The sequence below is a fragment of the Vicugna pacos genome, chromosome 7 (assembly GCF_048564905.1).
Source record: "Vicugna pacos chromosome 7, VicPac4, whole genome shotgun sequence".
NCBI classification, from domain to species: domain Eukaryota; kingdom Metazoa; phylum Chordata; class Mammalia; order Artiodactyla; family Camelidae; genus Vicugna; species Vicugna pacos.
Window position 1 is genome coordinate 78,623,543 of NC_132993.1, and position 25,425 is coordinate 78,648,967.

General features: G+C 40.6%; 1 protein-coding gene across 1 annotated transcript in view; it reads right to left on the reverse strand.

Moving 5' to 3' along the window:
* NRCAM (neuronal cell adhesion molecule) overlaps positions 1–25,425 on the reverse strand; it is a 267,174-nt gene that overhangs the window by 58,971 nt on the left and 182,778 nt on the right. The window contains exons 4-10 of the mRNA XM_072965233.1: positions 17,486–17,686; positions 12,255–12,360; positions 9,282–9,478; positions 7,391–7,513; positions 2,865–3,035; positions 2,301–2,357; positions 187–298 (exon numbers count right to left, since the gene is read on the reverse strand). Coding sequence (XP_072821334.1) covers positions 187–298; positions 2,301–2,357; positions 2,865–3,035; positions 7,391–7,513; positions 9,282–9,478; positions 12,255–12,360; positions 17,486–17,591 — 872 coding nt within the window. The 5' untranslated portion in view covers positions 17,592–17,686. The remainder of the gene's footprint in view (positions 1–186; positions 299–2,300; positions 2,358–2,864; positions 3,036–7,390; positions 7,514–9,281; positions 9,479–12,254; positions 12,361–17,485; positions 17,687–25,425) is intronic.

A 25,425-nucleotide genomic window follows, 5' to 3' on the forward strand; every position in this document is an offset into this window, starting at 1 on the left:
ATATTCACAAAATATTTTAGTGACGTGAAGTTTCATTGGGCCTATTTGGGAAGGAATTATCTAATTTTTCTTGATGCTTGATGCAGTCAGTATAAGACAATGACTCTTCCTATGACATTAATGCCTCTCTATCAACCTATTATGTTTTATGAGAAACGGACATCACAGTGGGAAGTGTCAACTCACAGCCCTTCTGCAATGCACTCGAGCGAAAGGACATTTCCTCTTAACTCCTCTTTGCGACTTGTGTTGCCTCCCGGAGTTAAAAATGTCGGTGGCCTCTCTCTATGTGACTTAGCTGCAAATAAGAAAATCAATATGGCATTCAAACTTATGAATATGTACATTGAGAAACACAATTCACTCTAAAAATCTAATCCCTTTCAAAACCATTTAACACTGATTGTGAAACTGGTTCTCAACTCCACATAGACACTGTCTGCCTTACAAACAGTCATCACTTACTCAGCCAGAAGTAGAAGCAATTTTCGTTGTATGAGCACTAATAATAAGGATTATTTTCATTTTGTACAGTTTCCTAATTTGGGTTAGTTTTTTATGAATTTCCAGTGGGTTGGTAAATTTTCAGAATGTAGACGCAAAGAGGAAAATCACGTTACCAAACTATCCAGTCCTTAAGATTAGTGCTCAGGTCAAAGTGAAAACAGCTATCTTCTGGAAGCTGTTAGGTTCTTCTGAAAGGTATGACTATGGGAGGGGTATTTTGGTTTTCGCTATGGACAACACGGTGGTCAAGTCCATTGATTAACATGGAGATAAATCACGGCGAGTGTCTAATGTAACAAGATCTCCAAACTGCAAGGTTTATGCAAAACAAAACAAAACAAAACAAAACTTAGAAAGTGACTGACAGAGGTCTGGCAAATTGTGCGACATAAATTAAGAATAAGGGTGGAGTTAAAGAAACTGAAATTGGTTTCCTCAAAGGAAAAAATGAAGAGGGCTCAAGTCAGAGACCTTGGCGAGATTTATTCAGGCTGACTTTGTATTTATAGAGACCTTGTCTAAGTGTGGCCTAATCTTCTCAGAAAAACGTAGAGTAGAAATCATACCTTTATAAGGTTCTACAGCCCTTTACAGTTTTTTTTGGGGGGGGTAATTAGGTTTATTTGTTTAATATTTTTTTCAACGGAGGTACTGGGGGTTGAACCCAGGACCTTGAGCATGCTAATAAGCATGTGCTCTACCACTTGAGCTATACCCTCCCCTACCCCTTACAGTTCTCAACATTTTAGTGAACTAGCTACCTGATGCTCATAAAAGCTGAATGAAAAGGTAATAAGTGAATGATTCTCATTTCTCAGAGGAAAAATCTGAATACCAGAGACGGTATTACTTGAGACAAATTAGAACTTTCCTAAGATTTTAGAGATTGTGGAGGAAAACTTGTTGCTCCAAAATCACTTTGGGAATGATTCTGAAGCCCATATTTTTCAAGAGTATTTTAACATAAAATAAGGTAAGATTAAAAAAAATAAAAGTAAGGCAGGAGTTGTGGTGTGTCTGTGCTGGTCACTGATAGTACCTTAATGATTTTTTACTTCATGTCTCAAGAGTAAAAAATTAATACAGCAGAAATTCTGCCTTACAGATAATTAAGAGGACCCCCCATCTAGAACCCACAATTTTCCTTATTTGAGTCTATGCTTGAGAGCCACATTTCTTTCAAGGAAATCAAATTCTTTTCTTTTTATAATAATGAAGTTAAATGCTCTATTTTTAAAAAGATTACTTTCACTGAAGACAAGGACTCTAGGATTCAAACAAAACTAAGAGAAATACTACTGCTAATAGCTAATTATAAGACATTGGTAAGGTCATGTGAAGAGATGGGAAATATGATGATTTGCTATCAAAAGCCACTCAATGTTAGTTGCCTAAGGTTACTAAAACTTTGATGGGTTAGTGTTCTAGCAGGTTAATGCACCCTGTCAATTCTTATTACTTCATGAGAAAAGTTTACGAGCAAGATGATAAAATGAAAAATATAACTCTGAACATACATGGAGAATTTTTTTTCCAAATCTTACGGAATGGTTCTTTACATGGAAACAGTTACAAGAACTTTCATTATCATACATACAACATGGAACGTGTTTTAGAGACATGTTTGAAAGCTCAGAGCTGAACTTCATAGGAAACATACATTTATTCTAGTGGCATTAAACACGTAACTAGGGATTTCATAAAGAAATAAGGTTAAACAGCCATGGAGGTGAAGTTAGTGGACTAAACTCTACAATGAGGGAGGAACATCAGTTACAATCACTGTAACTCACCACCATAAAACTCAGTGTCACTCAAGTTAGCAGCTATAGTGTCATTCAATTCATCCACTGAAATAAACAGAATATTATGAAGAATGCAAAAAGGAAGGGAGAGGGTATTGCAAAAAAAAAAAGTACTGGGGAACAAAAGCAAACTCTTACAGCTCTGCTGACCAAGCAACATCCCTACCAAGTATGAACAGTGCTTTACATTGTACGTGACTATCTGATTACCTCACTCAGCCACCCCCAACCAGGACTAGGTGAGCACGTACCTAACGCAGCAGGACTGCCAATTAGAGGCATCTTGGAGCACAGAGCACGTGCAAATGCTCAGGACACCAAGGAGATCCAGAAAGTATCATGGAAACAGTAATGGTAATCACAGCAAAAAAAGTAAAATACGGTGTTTAAGGTACGCATGCTCCTTGTAACATATGTGCTAACACTAGTGACTATTCACAGCCTCTTTTCCTGAACTTGTTTCAGGAAAAGTTAGTGGTATTTAATAACGAATACCTCTGCGCATATTTGTAAATATCATTGCAAGAGAGTTTCTGGCAGCTGACCTCTTACCTGAAATCACTTTCACAGAAATAGGCTGTTTCTGCTGTATGGTTTGGGTGTGATTAAATCTGGCATAACAGATGTAGTCTTCGCGGGTATCCTCTGGGAGAACGTTGGAGAAATAAAGGTCTCCGTTCAGACCCTGGGAAACTCGCTCACTTTGCGGAAGTCTTTGAAAGGCTGGAGAAAGGCAGAGAGAGAGAGAGCTAGATCTCCATCGTAAAGTGGCCAGTTTCCAAATTAGCAAGATCAATGGATCTACTAATAATTCTATGAACTTCACTTGAATGTTTTTTTTTCTATAAAGCTCTTTGAGTAAAAGCAAATAACTGTAAAAAAAAAAAAAAAAGACATGTATTACAACTCCATTTGTACTTGCCCGACCCTAATTTCTCTGAAGCGGGGTTGGAGGTGAGATTAGAGTTGTACTTTTCCTAATATTTAAGTTAATCCCTAATTGTTAAGCACAGATACACACATGTCTTAGAAAAAGCATTAAGGAAGCTTATAAGAATGCTAACTTGGGTTGCACCAAATACATGGTCGATACTAAATACAGTGGGATACCTAACTGTGATGAGCCAGGCCCTGTGCAAGGTGTCAGGAGGACCAGGGTCCCTGCCTCAGATGAGCTCACAGTCTAACCGAAGAATCAGGCAGTAAACAGGCAATTAACGATAGGGTGCAATGATGACCCTATTTAATGGTACAGATGTGCCCCTCAAAGGGCCCCCAGCCCCAGCCTCTCTCACCTCCTCCACTTTTCCTTTTCTGAGTTACTTACCAGCTTCTAACACAGTGTGTTTCACCTGTCATGGGCACGGCTTATAGCCTGTCTCCCCGCGCTAGGAGGTCAGTTCCAGGATCACAGAGACCATCACCTGCTTTGTCTTTGGTCGTCAAACTGAAACTGTACCGGGGTGCTAACAGGGGCCCCATAATTAAGTGAATAACTGTCAGCGCTCTGAATTCCCAGTTTCAAGTTCAGCAGTTCACTTCCCCTCAGGTCCAGGGGCTGTAGCCTCAGGCATGGAGGAGAGGTTTTCTAAGGAGGCCTCAGGGAGTGGGACCACTGATCTGTGTGTGAACTCACACTTGGCTGGCTAGCACGCCTCAGGAAGCTTCTGATTCAGTTCACATAGCCTTAACAGGGAGAGTTCTTCAGCCCAGAAGTGAAAGAACTAGGAAAACAATCTCACCTCCCACCTGCCTCTGGCCAAGTGGTGTGTCTCCCGGAGGACATCTCCAGCCTGAGACAAGCAGTGACACTCTCCCTGCAGCAAGTACCCCATCTAATATTTCACAAGATGCCAAATTATGTTTAAAGGCCCGCGGCTCCCTTGGGCAGGACAAGACAGGGAAATGCAGAGCTAGAGCTAGAAAGGATGCTGGGTAACCATGTTAGCCAAGCTCTTGGTCAAGATTGGGGTTTGAGTGGAAGTTGTAAATTCACGGTTTTCAGCCATCAATCAGGGGAAGGGCTGTTTGTTTTTGTTTTTGTTTTTTTAAAGCTCAGAAAAATAAGGTCCATTTATTGAATGAATACAAAGAGTTAAAGATGTACACACATTTTTTTCTCTTCCATTTCTCCTGCTGGGTGTTGGGAGAGCAAATGAAAGGGAATGGGATTTTATGAGGGTGGTAGCACTTTGCCCATTGAGTCTATAACTGAGCAGGTCCCAGGACAGACCCCTACCGCATATCCTCTGCTGCAGCTCCCCTCTGAAGCACCCAGATAATAGTATCTCATATATATTTCCTGAGTTTTTCAGATGCTTAAAACCATCACCAAAGGGAAGAAATTAACTACCTGATGATCAAAAGCATGTAGCCCCCAGACCTTCTGGCACCTAGGGGTTGACAGTGTTGACCGCCCTGTTACCTCCACATCAACCAGTCAGGTACCCTGCGACCCCTCACGCCCCTCCCTCACCTGGCCTTTGAATATGCTTTGCTGAAACCCTTCCAGGAGTTCGGAGTTTTCTTGGGCATGAGGTGCCCTGTTCTCCCTGCTCGGCCCTGCAATAAACCTTTCTCTGCTCTAAACTCTGATGTTTCAGTTTCTTTGTCCTCATGGTGCGGTGGGCACGTGAACTTGCCTTTGGTAATAAGTCTCTTTGCATTGTATTAGAAAAAAAAAGTCTGCAGATAGGAATAACGTGATAATGTAGGAATAACATGATAATATCATCTTGCCGGAAGAATACTCTACAGATCTGAATTTTTTTCTCATATTCCAGTTGCAGGTTCACATGCAAGGTCCAGATACTACGCCAACAGCCTAAAATGTATGTAAATGACATAGCCAGCAGTGAAATATGTGGAAAATAATTAGTTACATAATCAGATGACTCTGAGACATCACATGTACACGTCTCTTTAGTAAGTGGAAAAGTCACCATTTCTGAACAAGAACCCGAGGACCAAATGCTGGGCCTCGTTTCGGCAGGGACAGGTGGAAAGTGTTATTCTCAACAACACACAGCACTCATTTACACTTGATTTGTTACCTATTTTTCAAAATCTGTAAGAGCTGTTATGCACTAATAGGGAAAATATCTTGGCGCATTTATTCATTTCTGTATTTATTTTCCATTTCTTTGTGGCACTTTCTCTGGGCATGCTCATTTAAGAAGAGTCAAAAATGGATGTCAAGTGTTAGCGCTCAACGTTATCTTCAGTACTGTGAACAGCTGGTGATTGCGAGGAAATCCTGCCTTTGAGAATTGAATACATTCCCTACAAATATGTTGCAACCCTTCCCACCATTTTACCCAAATGACTCTTTGTCAAGGTCAACGGTGATCACTTTGTTGCTAAATTCAGTAGTCACTTCTCAGGCAGATCAGAAGTCATCCATCTCTCAGCAGCATTTTAAACAGCTGATGTTCTGTCTTGACACTCCTTCACTTTGTCCTGTGGATGCCCTCTGTCTTTCCTCTCTTCCTACCGTGCTGACTGCTCCTCAGCTGCTTTCCTGGTTTCTCCCTAAGTTCCTGGCCCCTGGAGGGCTCCCGGCCTCAGTGCCCAGGCTCTGCTCTGCACCTCCTGTGCTCTCTCCCACAATCCTCTCATCCAGCCCCGGGCTCCAAGCAGCACCCTTGCACTAACACTCTTACATCACTGGCGAGAGCCCTGAATCTCCTGATGCGTGGAGCTCTGACGCCTGCTGGGCATCTCTGCCAGAGTGTCTCCAGGGGCTCTCACATCCAAAACCCTGGTTCCTAGTTTCCAAGCAGAGCCACATGCTATCAGCCTCCAAGGTAACAAGCTAACCTATTAGCACAGGAGATTTGGAAGGATGGGAGAGGCAGAGTCACAAACAATTTCCTGGGAACAGGGATGGGGTGGACAAACACTAAACTGCCTAATGTCTGACCTCATTTCTCTGTGCCTCGGTTTCCTCATCTAGAAAGTGGGAATAATAATCAGAAATGCCTCATTGGACAGCTGAAAAAAATGGATGAGATCACCCATGTAAAGTCTTAGTAAAGGGACTGGCACTCAGTAAATGCCCAATAAATATGGGCCATTGTTGGGGATGAAAAAAAAAACCCAAAAACTGAATGAAAAAGACATAACACGTCTCTAACAGCCTGATTTCCTTTCCTCTGCGGATGTGTGCTCTTCCAGGAAATGGCAACTCCACTCCACTCTAAGACCCGCTGTTCAGTCTTAGACTCTGGGGTTACCTTTGAGTCCTCCCTCCCATCCCTACCCTGACCCTAATAAATCCTGGAGGATCTACCCTCAAAAGAGATCTGGAATCTGACCGTTCCTTATCCACTCAACTGCCACAGCCCGAGTCTGAGTCCCCATCACCTCCTGCCCAGATCACAGCACTGGCCGCCCTACGTGGACTGAAGTGATGCTACAACCTCTTCTGTTTCAGGTGAAGTCACTCCTTCAATACCCCCCTACTTCATTCAGAGCGAACACCAGAGCCTTTCGCACTGAGCCCTGGGCTTTCCTGGCCTTTTCGCTCTCTCTCGCCCTGGGCTTCCTCAGTCTGGCCACGCACTGGCTTCTCTGCTGCTTTGACACCCACCAGGGATGCTCCTGCCTTCCAGGGTTGCACAGGATTTCCCCTTCCACACAGATACGGAAGGGCCTGCTACCTCTTTCATTAAGTTTCTGCTCAAAACTCGGCTTATTTTTCTCCATAGCCCTCATGGCCAACTGACACATTTTCTGAACGCATTGATTGTCTGCTTCCTTCTCTACCCCCTGCTCTTCCCGCTGCATAGAATATAAATTCAGTGAGAGCAGGACATTGGTTTGGTTTATTTAGCAAGGTGCTTGGTACTCAAGGTACTGAGGTGCTCAATAAAATAATAAAATAGATTGAATGAATGAAATGGCAGGTGATTTATATTCCTGAGCATCTTGAAAATATTTTATAAACATCTTATGAGTTACAAGAGGTAATCACTGATTGGGACAGCCAATAATCACAAGACTCTTAAAGAAAAGTTCCTATTTTTAAGATAAAAAAATAAAAACCTAAAAAAAAAGTTCCTATTTTTAAAACTTACAGTTATCCATCCAGAATATTATAGGTGGCGGTAACCCAAGTGGAGGTCTGCAGGGAAGTACCAAAGACTGGCCATTTCGAAGTATTATTGGTTCAAGTTTTTCTTTGGTCCACAACGGTGATCCTAATAAAATAAAATGAGTTATTTCTTCTAAGTTATTTCTGCATTGGAAAATAAAAAGAGTACTAGAAAGAATGATACACCAAACTTTTGGAGACATGGTAACTTGGAATTTACCTACATTAAGATAACAACAAAAATTTGTTTTAAATACAGTGTTAAAAAATGACATTAATAGTATAAATTTGGATTCAGCAGTTCCATGTCTAGAATTTATATTAAATAAATCCTTAACAAGATGTATAACAATTTTGCTATAAGCACGGTCTTTGCAAAAGAATGAAAAACACTTATATGTATAAAGATTTGCTAAACAAATAATTGTACACCTACACTTTTGAATATCACACAGTATTATACACAAACTATACATATAAATATATAAAGTATATATATAAACAAGTCTACTTGTTTATAAAATTAATATAAAAATATACATGATATATAGGTAAGTCAGAAAGGGTATAAAGTAGTACTTCAGAATGAGCTTGTTTTAAATGCATACATACATGTCTGCCTAGATAAAAACAGAAAGAAAAGTAATTTCCTTGAATGAAAAGATTTGCAATTTTAAAATTTATTTTTTCATTTATAATTGATTTATTCTATAATGAGCACATAATATATACATAATTCTAAAAAGTTTTTAAAAATGGCCAGTGCTGCAAATGGTCACTCTTCTTTAAATACATGCTCTTGGGCTTTTGAGAGGATCTGGATACTGACCACTGCAAAAAGGGCCATAATAATACTAAGATAGTGAGGTCTCTCTATTTCCAGTGAAATTTTCAAATAAAAATGTTTAAAAAAACACATGCACCCTAATGTTCATAGCAGCACTATTTACAATAGCCAAGGTGTAGAAGCAATCTAAGTGTCTATCAACAGGTGACTGGATAAAGAAGATGTGGTACATATATATATATGCAATGGAAAACTACTCAACCATAAAAAATGACATTTTGCCAATTGCAGTAACATGGATGGACTTGGAGGGTATTATGCTAAGTGAAATAAGGCTCTTTGTACAAAGAAAAAGATACAAGTGCTATATGATATCATATAAGTGCTATATGATAGCACTTACATATGGAATCTAAAAAAATACAACAAACTAGTGAATATAACAAAAGAGAAGCAGACCCACAGTTACAGAGAACAAACTAGTGGTTACCTGTGGGGGTAGGGAGAAAGGGAGGGGCAATATAGGGGCAGGGAGTTAAGAGTACAAACTATTAGGTATAAAAAAAGCTACAAGGATGTATTGTACAACACAAGGAATAGAGCCAATACATTATAATATCTATAAATGGAGTATAACCTTTATAATTTGTGAATCACTATATTGTACACCTGTAACTTTTTAGAATATTGTACATCAACCATCCTTCAATTAAAAAAGTTTAAAGAAATAACACTTAAACCTCAATTACCCTTTTCATACTGAATTTCCTTCTATCTGGCTGTACAAAGTTAGCGTGCAGATAAGATACCTGAGAAATTATTAAGGAGATCGATTCAAGGGAGAAACACTTTTCTGCCCCCTGATGTTTTACTCTGGACTTGCACAAAAGACACACTGGATCGGCAAAGCATTAGGCGAGGAACACAGGATAAAGTGGAAAAGGCGATCATTTTCATGTAAAACAAACCCACAGGACTGGAATGAGTGCCACTGCTTTCTCACAACAGCATCTGGATGATGTAACAGACGCCGAGTGTGGGAGCCACACTTTAAAAGGGGTCCTGATGGTGACCACGCCAGACTTACTGGATGGACGGACGACAATGTTATTGGAAATCGCGGCTCCGCGTTCATTCCTGGCTGTACACTGATAGACTCCTTCATAGGGCTCCGCTTTCCCTTCGCTCATGATGTTGATGGTGAGGGTTCCCGAGCCAGGCCTCATGGTGACAAGAGGGTCTTTATCTATGTCAAAATGAGTCCCATTCCGAGTCCAGGAGAAGCTGCCCAACACAGAAGGGATTAAGCTTGTGAACGGTCCAGAAAAATAGATTATTTACTCTTTAACACATTCCTAGCAGTTTTAGGGGTTTCTAAATAAACCCTAGGCTGGACTAGATTTTAATATTCAGTGAAAGCACCATAAACTCTGTACCTAAAATGTTTCATTGAATTGTAACTTAGAAAGGTGCTGGCCATATATTTTAAGATACCTGTCCTCAGTAACACCAACACAAATGGGACTCAATAAAGAAATCACGCACACAAATTGCCTGTCATTTTTCAAAGAAAATACTGGAGGTTGGTTTCCAAGTCACACTCTCTTAGAGCTTTATTAGCATTCTTACTGTAAACTCCGTGGTTCGTAGAATTGATAACCTGTCTATAGAAATGTCACTTGGGCTGCAGTGTAACCAGAAAGGCCCTCACAAGGACTAAAACGTGTGTGCGTTTAAAGTGATCAGGCCAGGGGGAGGGAGCTCAGTGGTAAAGCATGTGCTTGGTGTGCATGAGGTCCTGGGTTCAATCCCCAGTACCTCCACTAAAAAAAATTAAAAATAAATAAATCAGGAAACCTAATTACACTCCTGTCTCCAAAAAGAAAGACACTTAGTAATATGAAATTAGACCAGTATCAGATGCCCAGATTAGAACTGTAAAAAGAAATAGAACATTTAAAAAAAAAAAGTGATCAGGCCATGTCCAGTTACCAAAATGCAAAGTGTAGGCTGGGAGGAGGGGGAGAAACATAACTTCAATGGTGTTTTCAATGTTGGTTATTAAAAGTGGCAGTTCTGTGTAAAACGTATCATGAGAATTTTTAGCTCTCAGAGATGTGTTTGTAAATTCCTTAGGAAGTATTTCAAATCATCAACTGAAAAGTCCTCTTCCTCAATTTTATTTATCTTAAAAGCGCCATATATAAAAGTCACAGTTCTCATGTAATTAAATACTTGATAACTAGTCACAAATCAACCATGGCCACGCTCACACAAAAGCATGAATCTCTGAAGTTCCGCACGTCTTCCAGGCCCTCTGGGATCTCCCTTCCCACTGCTTAACCTTAGAGCAGGGGTTGCCACGTCTGCTAGGGTGGAGGCAGCGGTGGTGAGTGCCGCTGGCTTACAGCAGGTAGAGGCCAGGGATGCTGCTGAATATCCCACAATGCACAGCAGAGCTCCCGCCTCCTCAACAAACACTTATCCAGCCCCAAATACCAACAGAGCTGAGGCGGAGAAATCCCACCTGACAGGGAGTTACAGGAGGTCTTGAGTAAGTGTCAACTAAAGGAGGCTCCATCAAAGGACATCACATTAGGGCCTGAGCGCTAGACGCTGCCTAGTAATTTGGCAGAACAGATTATTTTGAAGCCAACTTTTGATGGAAGTTTTTGATCCCCTTAGGTATTTAGGACCAATTAATTTTTTTCTCAGTTGCCAGTCTATGATAGATCAATAAGGCAGGTAATAGACAAATTCAGAAATAAAATATTTATAAAACTTCCCTTTTTTTAAAACTAAAAATAATCCACATTATACTGCAATAATCATAACTGAGCAGGATCAGACCTCCAGGGTCAGATACCTCCCCCATATCCTCTGCAGCAGCTCCCCTCTGAGGCACTCAGATAACAGTATCTCATATATATTTCCTGAGTTTTTCAGATGCTGAAAACCACCACCAAAGGGAAGAAATCAACTGCCTGATGATTGGGAGCACTAGCCCCCAGACCTTCTGGTGCCTAGGGCTTGATAGTGTTGACCATCCTGTTCCCTCGGCATCATCCAGTCAGAGAACCGTGCACGAGTTGATCACCTTTAAATATGCTTTGCTGAAACCCTTTGAGGACTTCGGGGTTTTCTTGGGCATGAGCCATCCCATCCTCCTTGCTCGGCCCTGCAATAAACCTTTCTCTGCTCCAAACTCTGATGTTTCAGCTTGTCTGGCCTCATGGTGCAGCAGGTACACGAACTTGCTTTCGGTAACTTAATCATAACTCAACTCTCCAAAATTTCCATATATTACTGGACAGGTTACAGAGCATCCATTCATGAGCTGTGGGACCTTGGATGGTGACCCAGCATTATTGGGCATCCATTTCCCATCTATAAAAGATACTGGTTGAACCCAACAATGCCTAATGTCTCTCCCAACTCTAAAATGCTATGTACAGCACTCAAGTCAAGATGCATGCAGATAATCCTGAGTACTGAACGCTGCCGTGTTTGGAAAACCACTTGGGACTATTTTAGACTTCTGCAGAGCTAGGAGAGGTCTTAGAAGATGTCAAATTCAACTTTATTTTACAGATAAAGAAACTGAGGCCCAGAGAGAAGGCATCTGCCGGTGTCACAAGGCCATCAGAAGGCTCTTTCCACATCTCCCCACAATTTTTGAGCATTTTGCACAAAGGTATCAGTACCGAAATGCAACCAACTGGGTTAAGAAGAACAAATTGCATTTAATTAAGCCGAGAGGCAGGGAAGGTACAGCTCAAGTGGTAGAGTGCATGCTTAGCATGCATGAGGTCCTAGGTTCAATCCCCAGTACCTCCATTAAAAAAAAAAATTAAATAAACAAACCTAATTACCTCCCCCTACAAAAAAATAAAACAAAATAGAGCAGGGCTCAGCAAACTTTAAAAAAAATAAAGAAGCTGAGAAACAAAACAATGAACCTACAGATGACACTTTAGAGATAAGCAGGACCTGAAATTAAGTTGCATGTGAATATCAATGCTTATTTTCAGTATCACAACCAAGCAGAAAGCACACCCACCTTGGAGGAGGCTTTCCTTTGGCCTCACACTGGATTACAATATTCTCCCGAGGGTCAATAATGTAATCTTTTGGAGACTGTTGAGTAATGGTTGGAGGTTGTACCACTTAATTGCAGAAAGAAGAACAATGTTAAGAAATAATTCGCTTAATATCATAATAGCAATCATTTTTTTTCTATATCAAAATTACTTACCCAAGGCTAAATACACTCCAAATTTTTTAGTAATTTCTACTGTGGCAGCAGACACCTGAGCAGATTTTTAGCTAAAAGGCTCGTAAATTTTGAAGTCAAGGCAAAACTCCCTTTTGGTCACTTTATCTGTGCTCACAAAGCGCATTCCCCCCACCCAAAAGTTTGGGGAAATAATTACCAACATAAGCTTAATATGAAGATAGTTTCTTTTCTGATGTAACAATGAGAAATTCCTCTGATTCTTTTGGTTCAAATGATGCCACTCAATGAAATTTAAGTTATGAGGTCAAGTGGCACCTTTCTTAGGAAAGAGTAACTGACTTACAGTTCATTCCTGTGCTCATGTAGATGAATATATGTAAAACAATACATAAATATATTTGAGAAGCTAATGTTAAAAAGATGGTTAAATCAGAGACCTCACGTGCCTAATTAGAGCCAGGAGGTAGGTGGCTACTAGGAACAGAGATAAAACCATCTATTTAGAAAATGAATTGAATTGGGACGCTCTCTGTTACAGGAAATAACATTATCATTTCACTCTTCAAAGTGCTATCTGATCATTTATTGTCAAATCATGGGGAGAAATCATTCTGACCTGGAACAGTTTAATCTGAAACAAGCTGATATCTGGACATCTAGCCTTCAAGTGACTCTAAGATGACCACGCCCTCCTCCTTGAGAAATCGGAATCACAGAGTGTAAAACAGGATGGGACTGGACACAACTTATTTCGACTTCTTTTGTTGCTCAGGGCAGCAAGGCTTGACTAGGAAGCCACACAGCAGAGGAGAGAGGCAAACTCTCCTGGGAGAAGCCACTGCCTTGTACGGCTCCAAGGAGAGCCATTTATATAGTCCAGTGGTTCTCAACCAGAGGCCATGTGCCCCTGCCCCACGGGGGATGTCTGGCTGTCACCACCGGGGTGGGGTGGTACTGGCACCTGGTGGGCAGAGGCTGGGGATGCTGCTGAACATCTCACAATGCATAGGGCATCTTTACGAGGTAAAGACTTCTCCGGTTCATTCAAGTTTCTCATTTTCTGGATCATCCCTTTCCTCTCCACCTATGCTCTGTGCTTCCTTTGTGAAACCTCTTCCACCTGCCAAGCAAATATTTCCCAAAGCTTAAAAACTTCCCTCTGCTTTTGTCTTTTTTTTTTTAATGGGGTTAATTGTTGCCAGGGCTAAAGGTATCATTTCCACATTCAAGGTTTTGTACATCTGCAAATGTGGTTCTGTTCTCTTGCTTTGTCTCCAGTCCTGCTACTGTCTGCCAGACATCTCTTACTAAACATCCAAATAAGACCTAAAATGTAGATCAAAAACTAAGCTCAGTATTGCCGTCATTCATCGCGCACCTGTTAACTGCAGGACACTGCACCGTAGCAATGTCCCCTCCCTTTCGCAAGATCCAACCCCCTCCTCGTCCTCCTGCTAAGCCAGCTGTTCTTTCCAGGCTCTTCCTCTAAACACGGGCCCCTCATTCTTCTAGCCCAGTCAGTTACTGGTGCTGGTTAGCAGTTTGGTCTAGGGGTTAAGAACTAGTCTATTTCTTACCAGCTGTGAGACATCCAGCAAGTTTCTTAGCTTCTGTAAGCCCTAGTCTCCATAGAGGGCAAGCAAGGTTGAAAGGTAGTGTCTACCTCCTAGGGTTGCAGGGAAGATTCACTAAAATCATGTGTGTAAAATTTTTAACCCATAATGGTTCAATGATATTAGCTATCTTTAAATTATCATCATCATCATTTTTATTCAGACCAGCTTCACTTCTGAGTGATCCGTTAGGCTCTAAGAGTATAGAGTTTGGGATAATGGAAAGAAGCTTGGAATTTTGCACCCAGGGAAAGGGGGCTTAGGTGGTGGGTAGGGGTGACTCATTAGCAGTGACTCAGTCCAATTCCTTGTGCTTTTCTCTGGGTGACAGAGGGGCAAGGCTGGTGGTTTCAGACCCAGAACTTCCATTCACGTGTTTGCAACAGAGCTGACCTGGCCACCACTCATAACTGCCTAGGAGTTTACCGTCAAGACGGCTTTCTTTGAAAAGTGCTTAGGTCATCTGGCAACTAACAAGGGCTTTGAAGTAATAAGGCAAGGAGGCGATTTTATACAATTTTCCTGGTTGATCCAATATTTAAGGACTTTTCAGATGCCTGAAAACTATTCTTTAAGTAGATGTTGCCCAACTGTCAAGAGGCAGCAGCATTTGAATAGAGCACGCTGCTCAGAAATGGTGTGAGTGGGGAGACTTATTTCTCTTCTGCACACTTCAAGACAATATTCAAATTCTCTGGGTCATTATACTGACGACATGTAGGAACATTGGTCTACACAGCCCTGCTGGCTGAAGAAGTATGAAAGGGTTGCAGTGACTTGGGTGAGGCACCTGCCTGTTTCTTTGCTCCTGTAAGCATTTAATAGCATTTGGAACCAGAGAGCCATTCTCTTCTCTTTAAATTCTGTGAATTTTCTCATCGAGTTACATCAGATGTGAATAAAGCTCAGAAGTTAGTCGAGCAGACTATTGGTAACAGAAAAACAGGAATACCTGAGTCTCTGGAATCATGCAGGGAATACATCAAACTTGCTTCTTGGAATTTAAAAGCAATGGTTAGCCACAGTAAACACACATGCTTAAAGAGATGTTAGTCGCAAGAATAAAATTGGGTATTTAATTCACAGTATTCATTCAAACACCAAGACACGGTCAAATTTTCACACTGCCTGGTAATGAAAGACACTTACAGTCTTCAAGAAGTTTTGCTTTTTCCCCATCAATATCAGCAGGTGAGTTGGCAGAGGATTAAAGAAAATCAGATGTTAGTGATAAGAACATGAAAACCCTGAAGGTTAAAGGCGCATCTTTTTGGGGGAGGGTAGAGCTCAGTGGTAGAGCGCGTACTTAGCATGCACAAGGTCCTGGGTTCAGTCCCCACTACCTCCATTAAAGTGAATAAACCTATTTCTCCCCCACCCCAAGACAAACAAACCAAAAAAAGGGAGGGGCATCTTGTCTATTTTATTTGACCTAAAAACTCAACTATAATAAAGGTGGAGATGGTGAGGTAGCAAGAGAAAGAAACTCCCATTAACGGTTTAGTTTATTCTGGAAGCAACTATCCCCCCAAAACACGGGAGAACAAAAGGAAGGCTGTGGGCAAAAAAAAAAAAAAAATCTCCCAGGAATAGGAATGACTAATTCCATCCCATACATGCTGTGCTAGACAAGTAATTATGTTCAATTTGAAAAATAGCTGAAATCTACAATTAATCTGAGTTGTCACACATGGTGTGGTGTCTGATCCCATTATCCCAGACATCACTATGCACGTGGTGATCATACCCAACAATGGGACAGGGCTCCATCCAAGCCACATCCAACAGTGATTTCAGGCTTTTCTATTTCTACGGTTAATCCCCGCGTCAGTAATTGCACTTTGCAGACTGCTAGCATATTTCTGCTTCAGAATTCCTCAGCCACCCGGGGGATGCTAGCACCCACACCAAGCAGCAGCTCATGGAGAAGGGGTGTAAGGAGCAGGGGCAGGGAGGAAATTACATTAGCATGCAATTCAAATGATTCTGCTGTGCTGTCTGCCATTACTACACGCAAAGGTTAATGCAGCAACGCCTGGGTTGTCCGTGACTTTCTTTTCATCACGGGTTCTGCCTTGTCTCCATTAGCAGCGATAATTGAGTTAGCCGTAGGTGACTGTTTCCCTCTGATTGTTAGACTGAGCAGTCAGATTAAAGGGGAATGTATTTAACACAAGAAAGAACAAAAACATTTCTCTCAAATGCTCATATATATCCATTAGGGCAAATATTTCGGCATTCCAACTCCAGTGGGCTTAATCAATCGCATCTTTTTTACTTTTTCGAAAATTAAAATGAAGGTCACTGAATGAATGTATTTTAAAAAGAAGTAGAAGACTGCATTTTAGCAGAGACTGGAGACTGAAGATGCACAGCAAAGGAAGTCAACAAAGCATGGGGCATCTCTCCTTAATGTCTTCCCAATGGTAGTTGCAACCTCTTTGGCAAAAAAATGACTTCCCAACAATTGAATAGCCCCAGGAAAGTGCTGTCTTCCTGGCACCTTGGAAAGCTTGCCCAACAGATGTTCTATTCAAGAAGCTAATGGATTTAAAGAGGTCCTGCAGATTAGGGATAAAGAACAAATCAATTCTGAAGTACAGTAATTGTCCAGATTGGAAATTCTGCTTTCCACTGCAGGACAAGTGAACAGTTGGAACCTAGCATTATATTTATTATTCTTACAAACAGGCCACTCAGCCCAGGGAGAGTGCAGCATATACAGTACTTCAACTCTTAAGGAAAGGGTGGGTTCCTAGAGGAGCTGTTACTTGCTCCGCTGTAAATGGCGTTTTTGTAGATGATATGTTTTATTCTCAACATTGACATCTCGGCCTTTGATCACATTTTATCAAACAAAGACCTTTCTCTTGGCTGTAGATAGATACATTTCCTAGATCTAAACTCGTATTTAAGACTCAAAATCCAAAAGTGAATTTTGCCTTGTCTGAATTAAGAGAAACGGGTTGTGGGTGGTTTGGGGATGCACAGGGGCTTGGGGTGGCTGAGAGAGAAAAGTTGACCTCTCAGCCTGTGAAGGGAGGGTGGAGAAAGGGGAGGGCATAAACACGGAGGTCTCCGTGATCATTTTAAAGCGACTCATAGGATGGTCTTGCCAGACCACTTCTGTGGAAAGTTGTCTATGGGGAGGATCGGGGCTGCCCACAATTCACTGCATCTCAGGTCAGCTCCCCCAGGGTAGCACCTGGGGGAGAGAAAGATAATGACAGGGAGGGGCAAGGTGTCTGACTGGTTCAATCGGCCATTTCTGTGGTGTGAGTCTTGAAAAACACCAGGTGCTGAAAGCAAAAGCCAAATTAATTTTGATCAGCTTGTTTGTATCACACAGATACCTCTTCCATCCACACAGTCCAGAGTGACGGCCAGGGCCAGGGAGGTTCTGATTCCTGGCCCTAATAGCTTTCAAACATTGGTACTTACGATCGAGAGGTACTTCCAGGGCACTAATCATCTGGCACAGGAAGAGAATCAGGGGCACTCTGCCTGCAGGTAAGTGCTTCTTTTTCAGCATTATTTCCAGCAGCATGAGCTTAACTCCTGGGGAGACCCACAAACTGAATTTCTTTTTCTTCCTGCACAAAAGATTTGTGTGCAACGTTTAAATAATTTTCATTCAGGAAACTGCAAAAGGACAGAAATAAGAATGACAGTGTATTAAAAGAAATGAAATGAAGAGAGGAAGTCTGCAGCACCGAAAATCAGCTCTGTATTATACATGAACTCGAAAACGGGAGCGGACTTCTAAAATATTTAACTCTTAAGACTGGAATCATCATTTATTCATAAATCAGCTAAAATTGGGTCAGAAATATTTGCAGTGATGTCAGGCAAAATCTCTCCACTCTGCTATCCTTACAGTCTTCCCATTTTATTTTATTTTATTTATTTATTTTTAAATATTTTTTTGAAGAGTGATTTATTTAGGGTTTTTTTGGGGGGGGGTAATCAGGCTTATTTATTTCCTTATTTTCAGAGGAGGTACTGGGGATTGAACCCAGGACCTCATGCATGCTAAGTATACACTCTACCACTTGAGCTATACCCGCTCCCTGCCCATTTTAAATATCTGCATTTATATCAGGGGCTACCATGTTCCTAACAGATCAGGAAACCTTGGCTTATAAATCAGTTAAAAGGTGTGACTTTAAAAGAGGGGGGGCCGAATGGATTTTCCGTTCTAGAGATGATCTCTGGGAAAGTTCAGGGAATTGTTACAAATTCGCTTCAAACCCCAAACACTAATATACCAGCTGAGCCACCACCAAGTCACCTCCATCTCTCACCTAGCTTCTGGCAACAGATATGCCTGGGCTCTGAGTTCCAGGCTCTCCTACTGCAGACGCCATCTGAAACAGTGCTGATTAATTTTTCCTAAAGGCTCTTTGGTTAAATATTAGGAGTAGTCACACAGGACTTATCAAATTAAGTTCAGTACATTCTTAAATAGGTAATAAAAAACCTTCTATAATCTGGCCTCAATTTTTCCTACCAAATTTATGTCCTCCTATTTTCATACAGGTATTCTTGTTTGTTTGTTTGATCGTCTGATTCTGTTTTTCTTTCTTGGGTCAATCCTTCAATATGCTTTGAATTTTCCCAATATGCTTTGAATCTGAATTCATTCCTTTTACCTGGAATGCCCTCTCCACTGTATTTCCTCATCAACATCCAATATATTTGTTTATAGAGCATTTAAAATGGAAACATTAGCTGATCACTCAAACTGGAAGTCATTCCACCCTCTGAGATTCCTGAAATTCCTTGTTTGATTCATCACATACATTACATAGGCAGATGCAGTGAGCCACATTTCCTTTTTGTGCATGCTCTCCCCAATATGCCTTCAGGCAAAGATTGTGCCTTTCCCATCTTTGTATTCCTCTCCTATGACCTAATATAGCGTGCTTTGCACAAGACACAAACACAGAACATAGACCCTGCCCCACATCAGACTCCTACCTGGACTGACAGATTTAATCCCATCTTCCCATTAATGAAGAGAGCTGTGAGTGACTGATGGCTCACTCGCTCATGCACTCTCTCTCTCTCTCTCTCACGTAGGAGGGATGCCATTAATATAAACAAGGGTGGTTCCCACAGCTTAATTACTGAATTACTTGTGTGATTTTGATTATTTCTGTAATTTTGTATTTTTTAAGTGTCCATCTTTCCCACTAAACTGAAGGCTTCGGAAGGGTAGGGACCACATCTTTGCTGTTCCCCGTCATGTGCCCGGAGTTGATCACAGTGCCTGGCACATGGTAGGGAGTAAATAAATACTTGTAAGAAAAAAAATGAAGTGAGGAAAGGGGAACTCTGAGGTTGTATTCAGAGAGGCAGTCTGGCCACAGTCTAACTAAGGCTACATTTATATTTACACTACTTGGTTTCTCTTGTCAATGCAGTCAAATTAGTTGGCATTTCACGTCTGTGTGTGGAATCGAGCTTAAATGTATAAAAGGAAAATGAAACAATGCTGAAAACATGTGTTTTACTAGCAATTGAGTTATAATCTGATTTGAACCTGATTATAACTGACATTGGACACTTCTTGCTAAACAAATACAAAAAAAAACTTAACATGCTAAACATAGACATTATACATATACAGGTATTATTTTGTGAATGAAACATCCATGCTGTGTAGGTTTCATTTAAGATCCAGGAAATCTGTCTTTCTGTTTTATAATATATAAGCAATCATGACCATTAAACACCGAGAGGCAGGTAGAGAAGCTTACCCAACTCTTTCGAACCAAAAATATAAACCAGCCTTTCTGTGCCGGCAAAGCTTAGCTCTATCACTTAAATTTACTTAGGTCTCCCATGGTTTTTTCCACTGAAACGCTAATTCTAAATTTACACATAAGCCTCAAGGAAAATAATCAGAAATGGACAGCTAAACAAGTTGATGTTACATACTACACACACTGAGAGAAAGCTGTAGACCCAAACACAAAACAAACGGCAGACCTGCCTGCTTCGTGTGTTAAGCTGCTTGAGTTTATTCAATGTAAGTGCCAAGCTCTCAGAATAGATGCCGGAGAACTAAAACACTTCCCAGAAGAGCTACTGATAAACGGTAATGCCCATAAGGTCTTAGGCAACAGCGTACAATTTCTGTTGTAAGGTTTTCATTCATTACTTATTTTGCCTGGATGCCTTAACTATTCATCCTTCAAAACAGAGAAAACTGCTAGACAACTTCACAGAAAATAAATTGTCATTCTACCTGCTTTAGAATAGATACATGGAGTAAGACACTGCACGTTAAGCCACAGTGTTGTATAAAGAGAAGAGTAATATTCTTAAGAAAAATCGAGACAGCACTTACTTAAAGAGACAGGACTAAATCCTCACAATGAGAGGAGGTTATGAACCACCGTCAGTGAAGAGGTGGTCTCTCTCTTCCGAAGCCGTAAGTTCACTTGCACCAATAGCCACAAAATCATCTCCAGTGTAGGTTCTGTGTGGGGAGGACAAAGCAGTCGCCCAGCCCATCCTCCAAATTCTGCCCGTGGAAAATCACTGGCTTCTCCTACGAATGCCATCGTAGGTGAATGACCCAAAGCCCAAGGACAGCGTTAGGTCTTCAGCACTCAGTCCGAGTGAACGTCAAATGCAGACAGCTCCAGAAGGCTGAGCTTTGTCTCCGTGAGAGTACTGGGCTTTGCATGCCTCACAAAGCAAAACCACTGCTTCTGCACTCTTAGGACTGATGTCGGCGCCCTGCCCTGCTGGGAGCCCACCTGCCCGGTAATTTACCTTGGAAACTGACCGTCATTCTCTCACATGAGAATCGTGACCTAAAACTAGGTGGTTCACGCAGTTACATTCAAATGAATGAAACCCCAATTTGAAATAGCAGCATCGTGTTTAGTCGAGGCCAAAGAGTACGTGAGTACAATACAGCTTGTGATCAGCTAACAAATATCTGCCACAGACATTTGAAAGCACACTTGAATGAGACAGATGCTAGGTTCATCTTCGGAATATAAACCAATCTGACATTTAAAACCACGTGTATTGCTAAAATGACCCAGAGTGATGATAAACAGTAAAGCACTTTAATATTTTACTTCGTTTAACTCCATTCAAAGCAACTTTTCATGTATTACTTATGTTACCTCTGAAACAGAAGGAAAAAAAAACCTTCTTCAGTAAACTTTTCATCATTAGGAAAGAAATGCAATTCAAGGTTCCCTTACTTCTTTTGCCTAAAATTCATATTAAATTGTAGAGCAAATGTTGCCTTGCATTATTTACCATATATTTTCAAAGAAAAACCTAAAATCTGGACAAAAGATTCATGCACATGAAGCCCAAGAAACATAGCTCTCTTACTTACTTAAGAAGCCTTGTCATTAGAAGGAAAATAAAATCTTTGTTTTCCTCCCAAGTGAAAGATGAAATTATTTTAATTCAAACAAAATCTATCAGCTCTCTACCAGAATCGAGAGGCCAGGCATTCTTACCGTCTCATTCTGGCCTGTTTGTGCTTTTCAGCATCCCAGTATGGGTGGTTCAATGCTGACTGCACAGTGTAACACGATCTACCGTCTCAGCCAATAAACAAAGTTGCTTGTGTGACTGGATGCCCTTTGGTGCACTATTACTGCTTTGGTGAGCCATCGATGAGTGGCTGGCTGAGTGAATAACGGACTGGAAGTGGCATCATCTTGACTGTGAAAGGCATTTTTCAGCAGTCAGCTCAGGATGGTTACTTTATATTTTATTAAATATTTACCGAAAGGACTCAGTACATTAACGCCCATCCCTAGCCTGTACTTATGCTTTTCAATCACAGGTTTTGAGTCTGAGACTATGGAATGAAGGTTAGAGAGAAATGGGCAAAGACTTTGAGTAATTAACACATTAATAAAGTCACACTTAAAGCTATGCAATGACACCACCATGAACGTGCCTTAGAAACAAGCTGTCTGGGATTGTGTGACCACAGAGGTTGTCATGACAAGGCAGATTTTGTGAAACAAAGGAACATGTTCCTAATTTCCATCCTGGCCCAAAGGGATGGCAACATAGTAGAGTTTCTACAAGGAGTCTGGTGGCTGGAACTTAGGATAGTTCTAAATGCACGGTGGCCAATTAACACATGTTTTTAAACCAAATAATAAAGTCATAGAGTATATCTTGATAACAGCTCAAATCTCCATTCCTCAGAGCACCATAACTGATTATCTTACTTGGTTATCTTACACACACACACACACACACACACAAACACACACACACAGAACACAGAAAATAAGAAAGCAGGTATTATACCCATTTAATAGATGAGAAAAAAACCCAATTATGATGGCCATTATTCACTGAGACCTTCCTATGAGTCAGGATTCACACTGAGTTGGTCCCAAGTGTTAATTTATCTCATCTTGCCAATAACTCCAAAAGGTAAACTCTATTTCACTTCCCATTTTCCTGACAAGGAGTCTGAGATGCGGGCTGGTGAAGTCCTCTGTCCAAGGACACACATATGGTAGGCGGGGCGCCGGACCTAGAGCCCCAGGTCTTCAACAGTTCTGGAGCTCCCAGCCATCTCGTGTGGTCTGTCACACCTTAAGAAGCCCCTAGCATCTCCCTCTCTCTCATATCCTCTTATTTTGCATTTAGCCAATAAGCAAACAGAATTAGCAAGTTCAGTCACTGACGTTAAAAAAAAAAAAGAGCTAATGGTTTCTGAACATCTACAAAAGATCTTCCTACTGTCACCCATAGCACAACTGCAGGGGCCTCTGCACACTGGATGGCGTGTGAACAGTGCCAGCTGGAATTGTACCACTTGCTGGCCCTGGCCTTTTAAAGGAAACACAAGTTAGGACAATGTAGATCAGGTATAACTATGGAGAACATTACATAGGTTCTTTAAAAAAAATAAAAACAAAGTTACCACATGATCCAGCGATCCCACTCCTGGGCATATATCCGGAAAAGATGAAAACTCTAATTCAAAAAGATACACCCACCCCACTGTTCACAGCAGCACTATTTACACAGCCAAGACATGGAAGCAACCCTAGTGTCTATCAATAGATGACTGGATAAAGAAGTTGTGGAATGGAATACTACTCAGCCATAAAAAAGAATGAAATAATGCCATTTGCAGCAACATGGATGGACCTAGAGATGATCATACTAAGGGAAGTAAGTCAGATAGGAAAAGACAAATAACATATGATATCACTTACATGTGGAATCTAAAAAAATGACACAAAGGAACATATTTTACAAAACAGAAAATAGCTCACAGACAGAGAACAAACTTACGTTTACCAAAGGGGAAAGTGGGGGAGGGATAAATTGGGAATTTAGGAATGACATATACACACTACTATATATAAAATAGGTAAACAACAAGGACCTGCTGTATAGCAGAAGAAACTATATTCAATATCTTGTAATAACCTAAAATGGAAGAGAATCTGATAAAAAATATATGTATAACTGAATCACTTCGCTGTACACCTGAAACATTGGAAATCAACTATATTTCAATTAAAAAATAGCACTGTGAAAATAAGAAAACAAAGAAATTAAAAAAATTTTTAAATGCCTTAAAAAAAGTAGGCAATATACATGCACATGGTACAACATTTATAAGGTACAAAAGACCATATAATTCAAAGTAAGCAACATGGGGTGGGGAGGGAATTGCTCAGTGGTAGAGTGCATGCTTAGCATGCATGAGGTCCTGCATTCAATCCTCAGTACCTCCATTTAAAAATTAATAATAATAAAATTAAAAATTAATTAAAAAAAAGTCAAGTAAGCAACTCAACAACCCAGTTTCTCCCTTGGGAAGGTTACTATCACCAAGTTTTGTGAATTCTTCTAGAGATATTTCATGCATAAAGAGGTATAGAAATATATGAAACAATATTTTAAGGACCTCTTGGATACAGAAAACATTCTTAAAGTCTTTTTGCTATTGACATTAGATCATCAAAAATACCAAATTCTTTCAGTACAATCTAGTTATTTACAACACATGAGATGATGCAGACACTGGCTTTTTCACACCTCCTTCATTTAGCACAGCAATTACAAAAAGGAGATAGCAGAGGGTGAAATAATTGGGAGATGTAAGACAAAGGACAAAGCACGCTCAATGAAAAGCCATATGGGTGAGACAAATGGTGACCCTGACTGAAGGTGGCAGTGCCTGTCCTACACTTGACCATCCAGTTATCTGATGGCAGGGGTCAGGATCAGCTTCAGGGGGGAGAGAGCTGACTAGAAAAGGAAGGCTGGGTGGTGTCAGAGAGAAAGGGAATAGGGCTTCTCAGGGCAGCAAATGGCAAAATATCCTTTCTGATGGATAAGTTGTATTCCAAGACATACATATATATATGCTGCATTTTCTTTATCCATTCATCCATTGATGTGCACTTAGGATGCTTCCATATCTTGGCAATTACAAATAATGTTGCTGTTAATAGCGGGATGTATGTATCATTTTGAATTAATTCTTATTTTGTGGTTGGTTTTATTCCTTTGATAACTATGAAACTTTAAAAAGCTAAAACTCTAAACGTTCTTAGAAATAATGAACAGCATGTATTTTTTTTAAATGTTCAGTATATTGTGTATATGTATTTACATGCAATATATTGTATATGTGCAGTCAAACTGTAACAATTCTACCTAATAAAACCAAAAAAACCCCCAAAAACCTACAATGAGGTATCACCTCACACCAGTCAGAATGGCCATCATTCAAAAATCCACAAATGATAAATGCTGGAGAGGCTGTGGAGAAAAGGGAACCCTCCTACACTGCAGGTGGGAATGCAGTTTGGTGCAGCCACTGTGGAAAACAGTATGGAGATTCCTCAAAAGACTAGGAATAGACTTACCATATGACCCAGGAATCCCGCTCCTGGGCATATATCCAGAAGGAACTCCACTTCAGGATGACACCTGCACCCCAATGTTCATAGCAGCACTATTTACAATAGCCAAGACATGGAAACAGCCTAAATGTCCATCAACAGATGACTGGATAAAGAAGATGTGGTATATTTATACAACGGAATATTATTCAGCCATAAAAACTAACAACATAACGCCATTTACAGCAACATGGATGTCCCTGGAGAATGTCATTCTAAGTGAAGTAAGCCAGAAAGAGAAAGAAAAATACCATATGAGACCATATGTGGAATCTAAAAAAAAAAAAAGCCATAAATACAAATCAGAAACAGACTCATAGACATAGAATACAAACCTGTGGTTGCCAAGGGGGTGGGGGGTGGGAAGAGACAGATCGGGATTTCAAAATTCCAGAATAGATAGACAAGATTATACTGTATAGCACAGGGAAATATACATAAGATCTT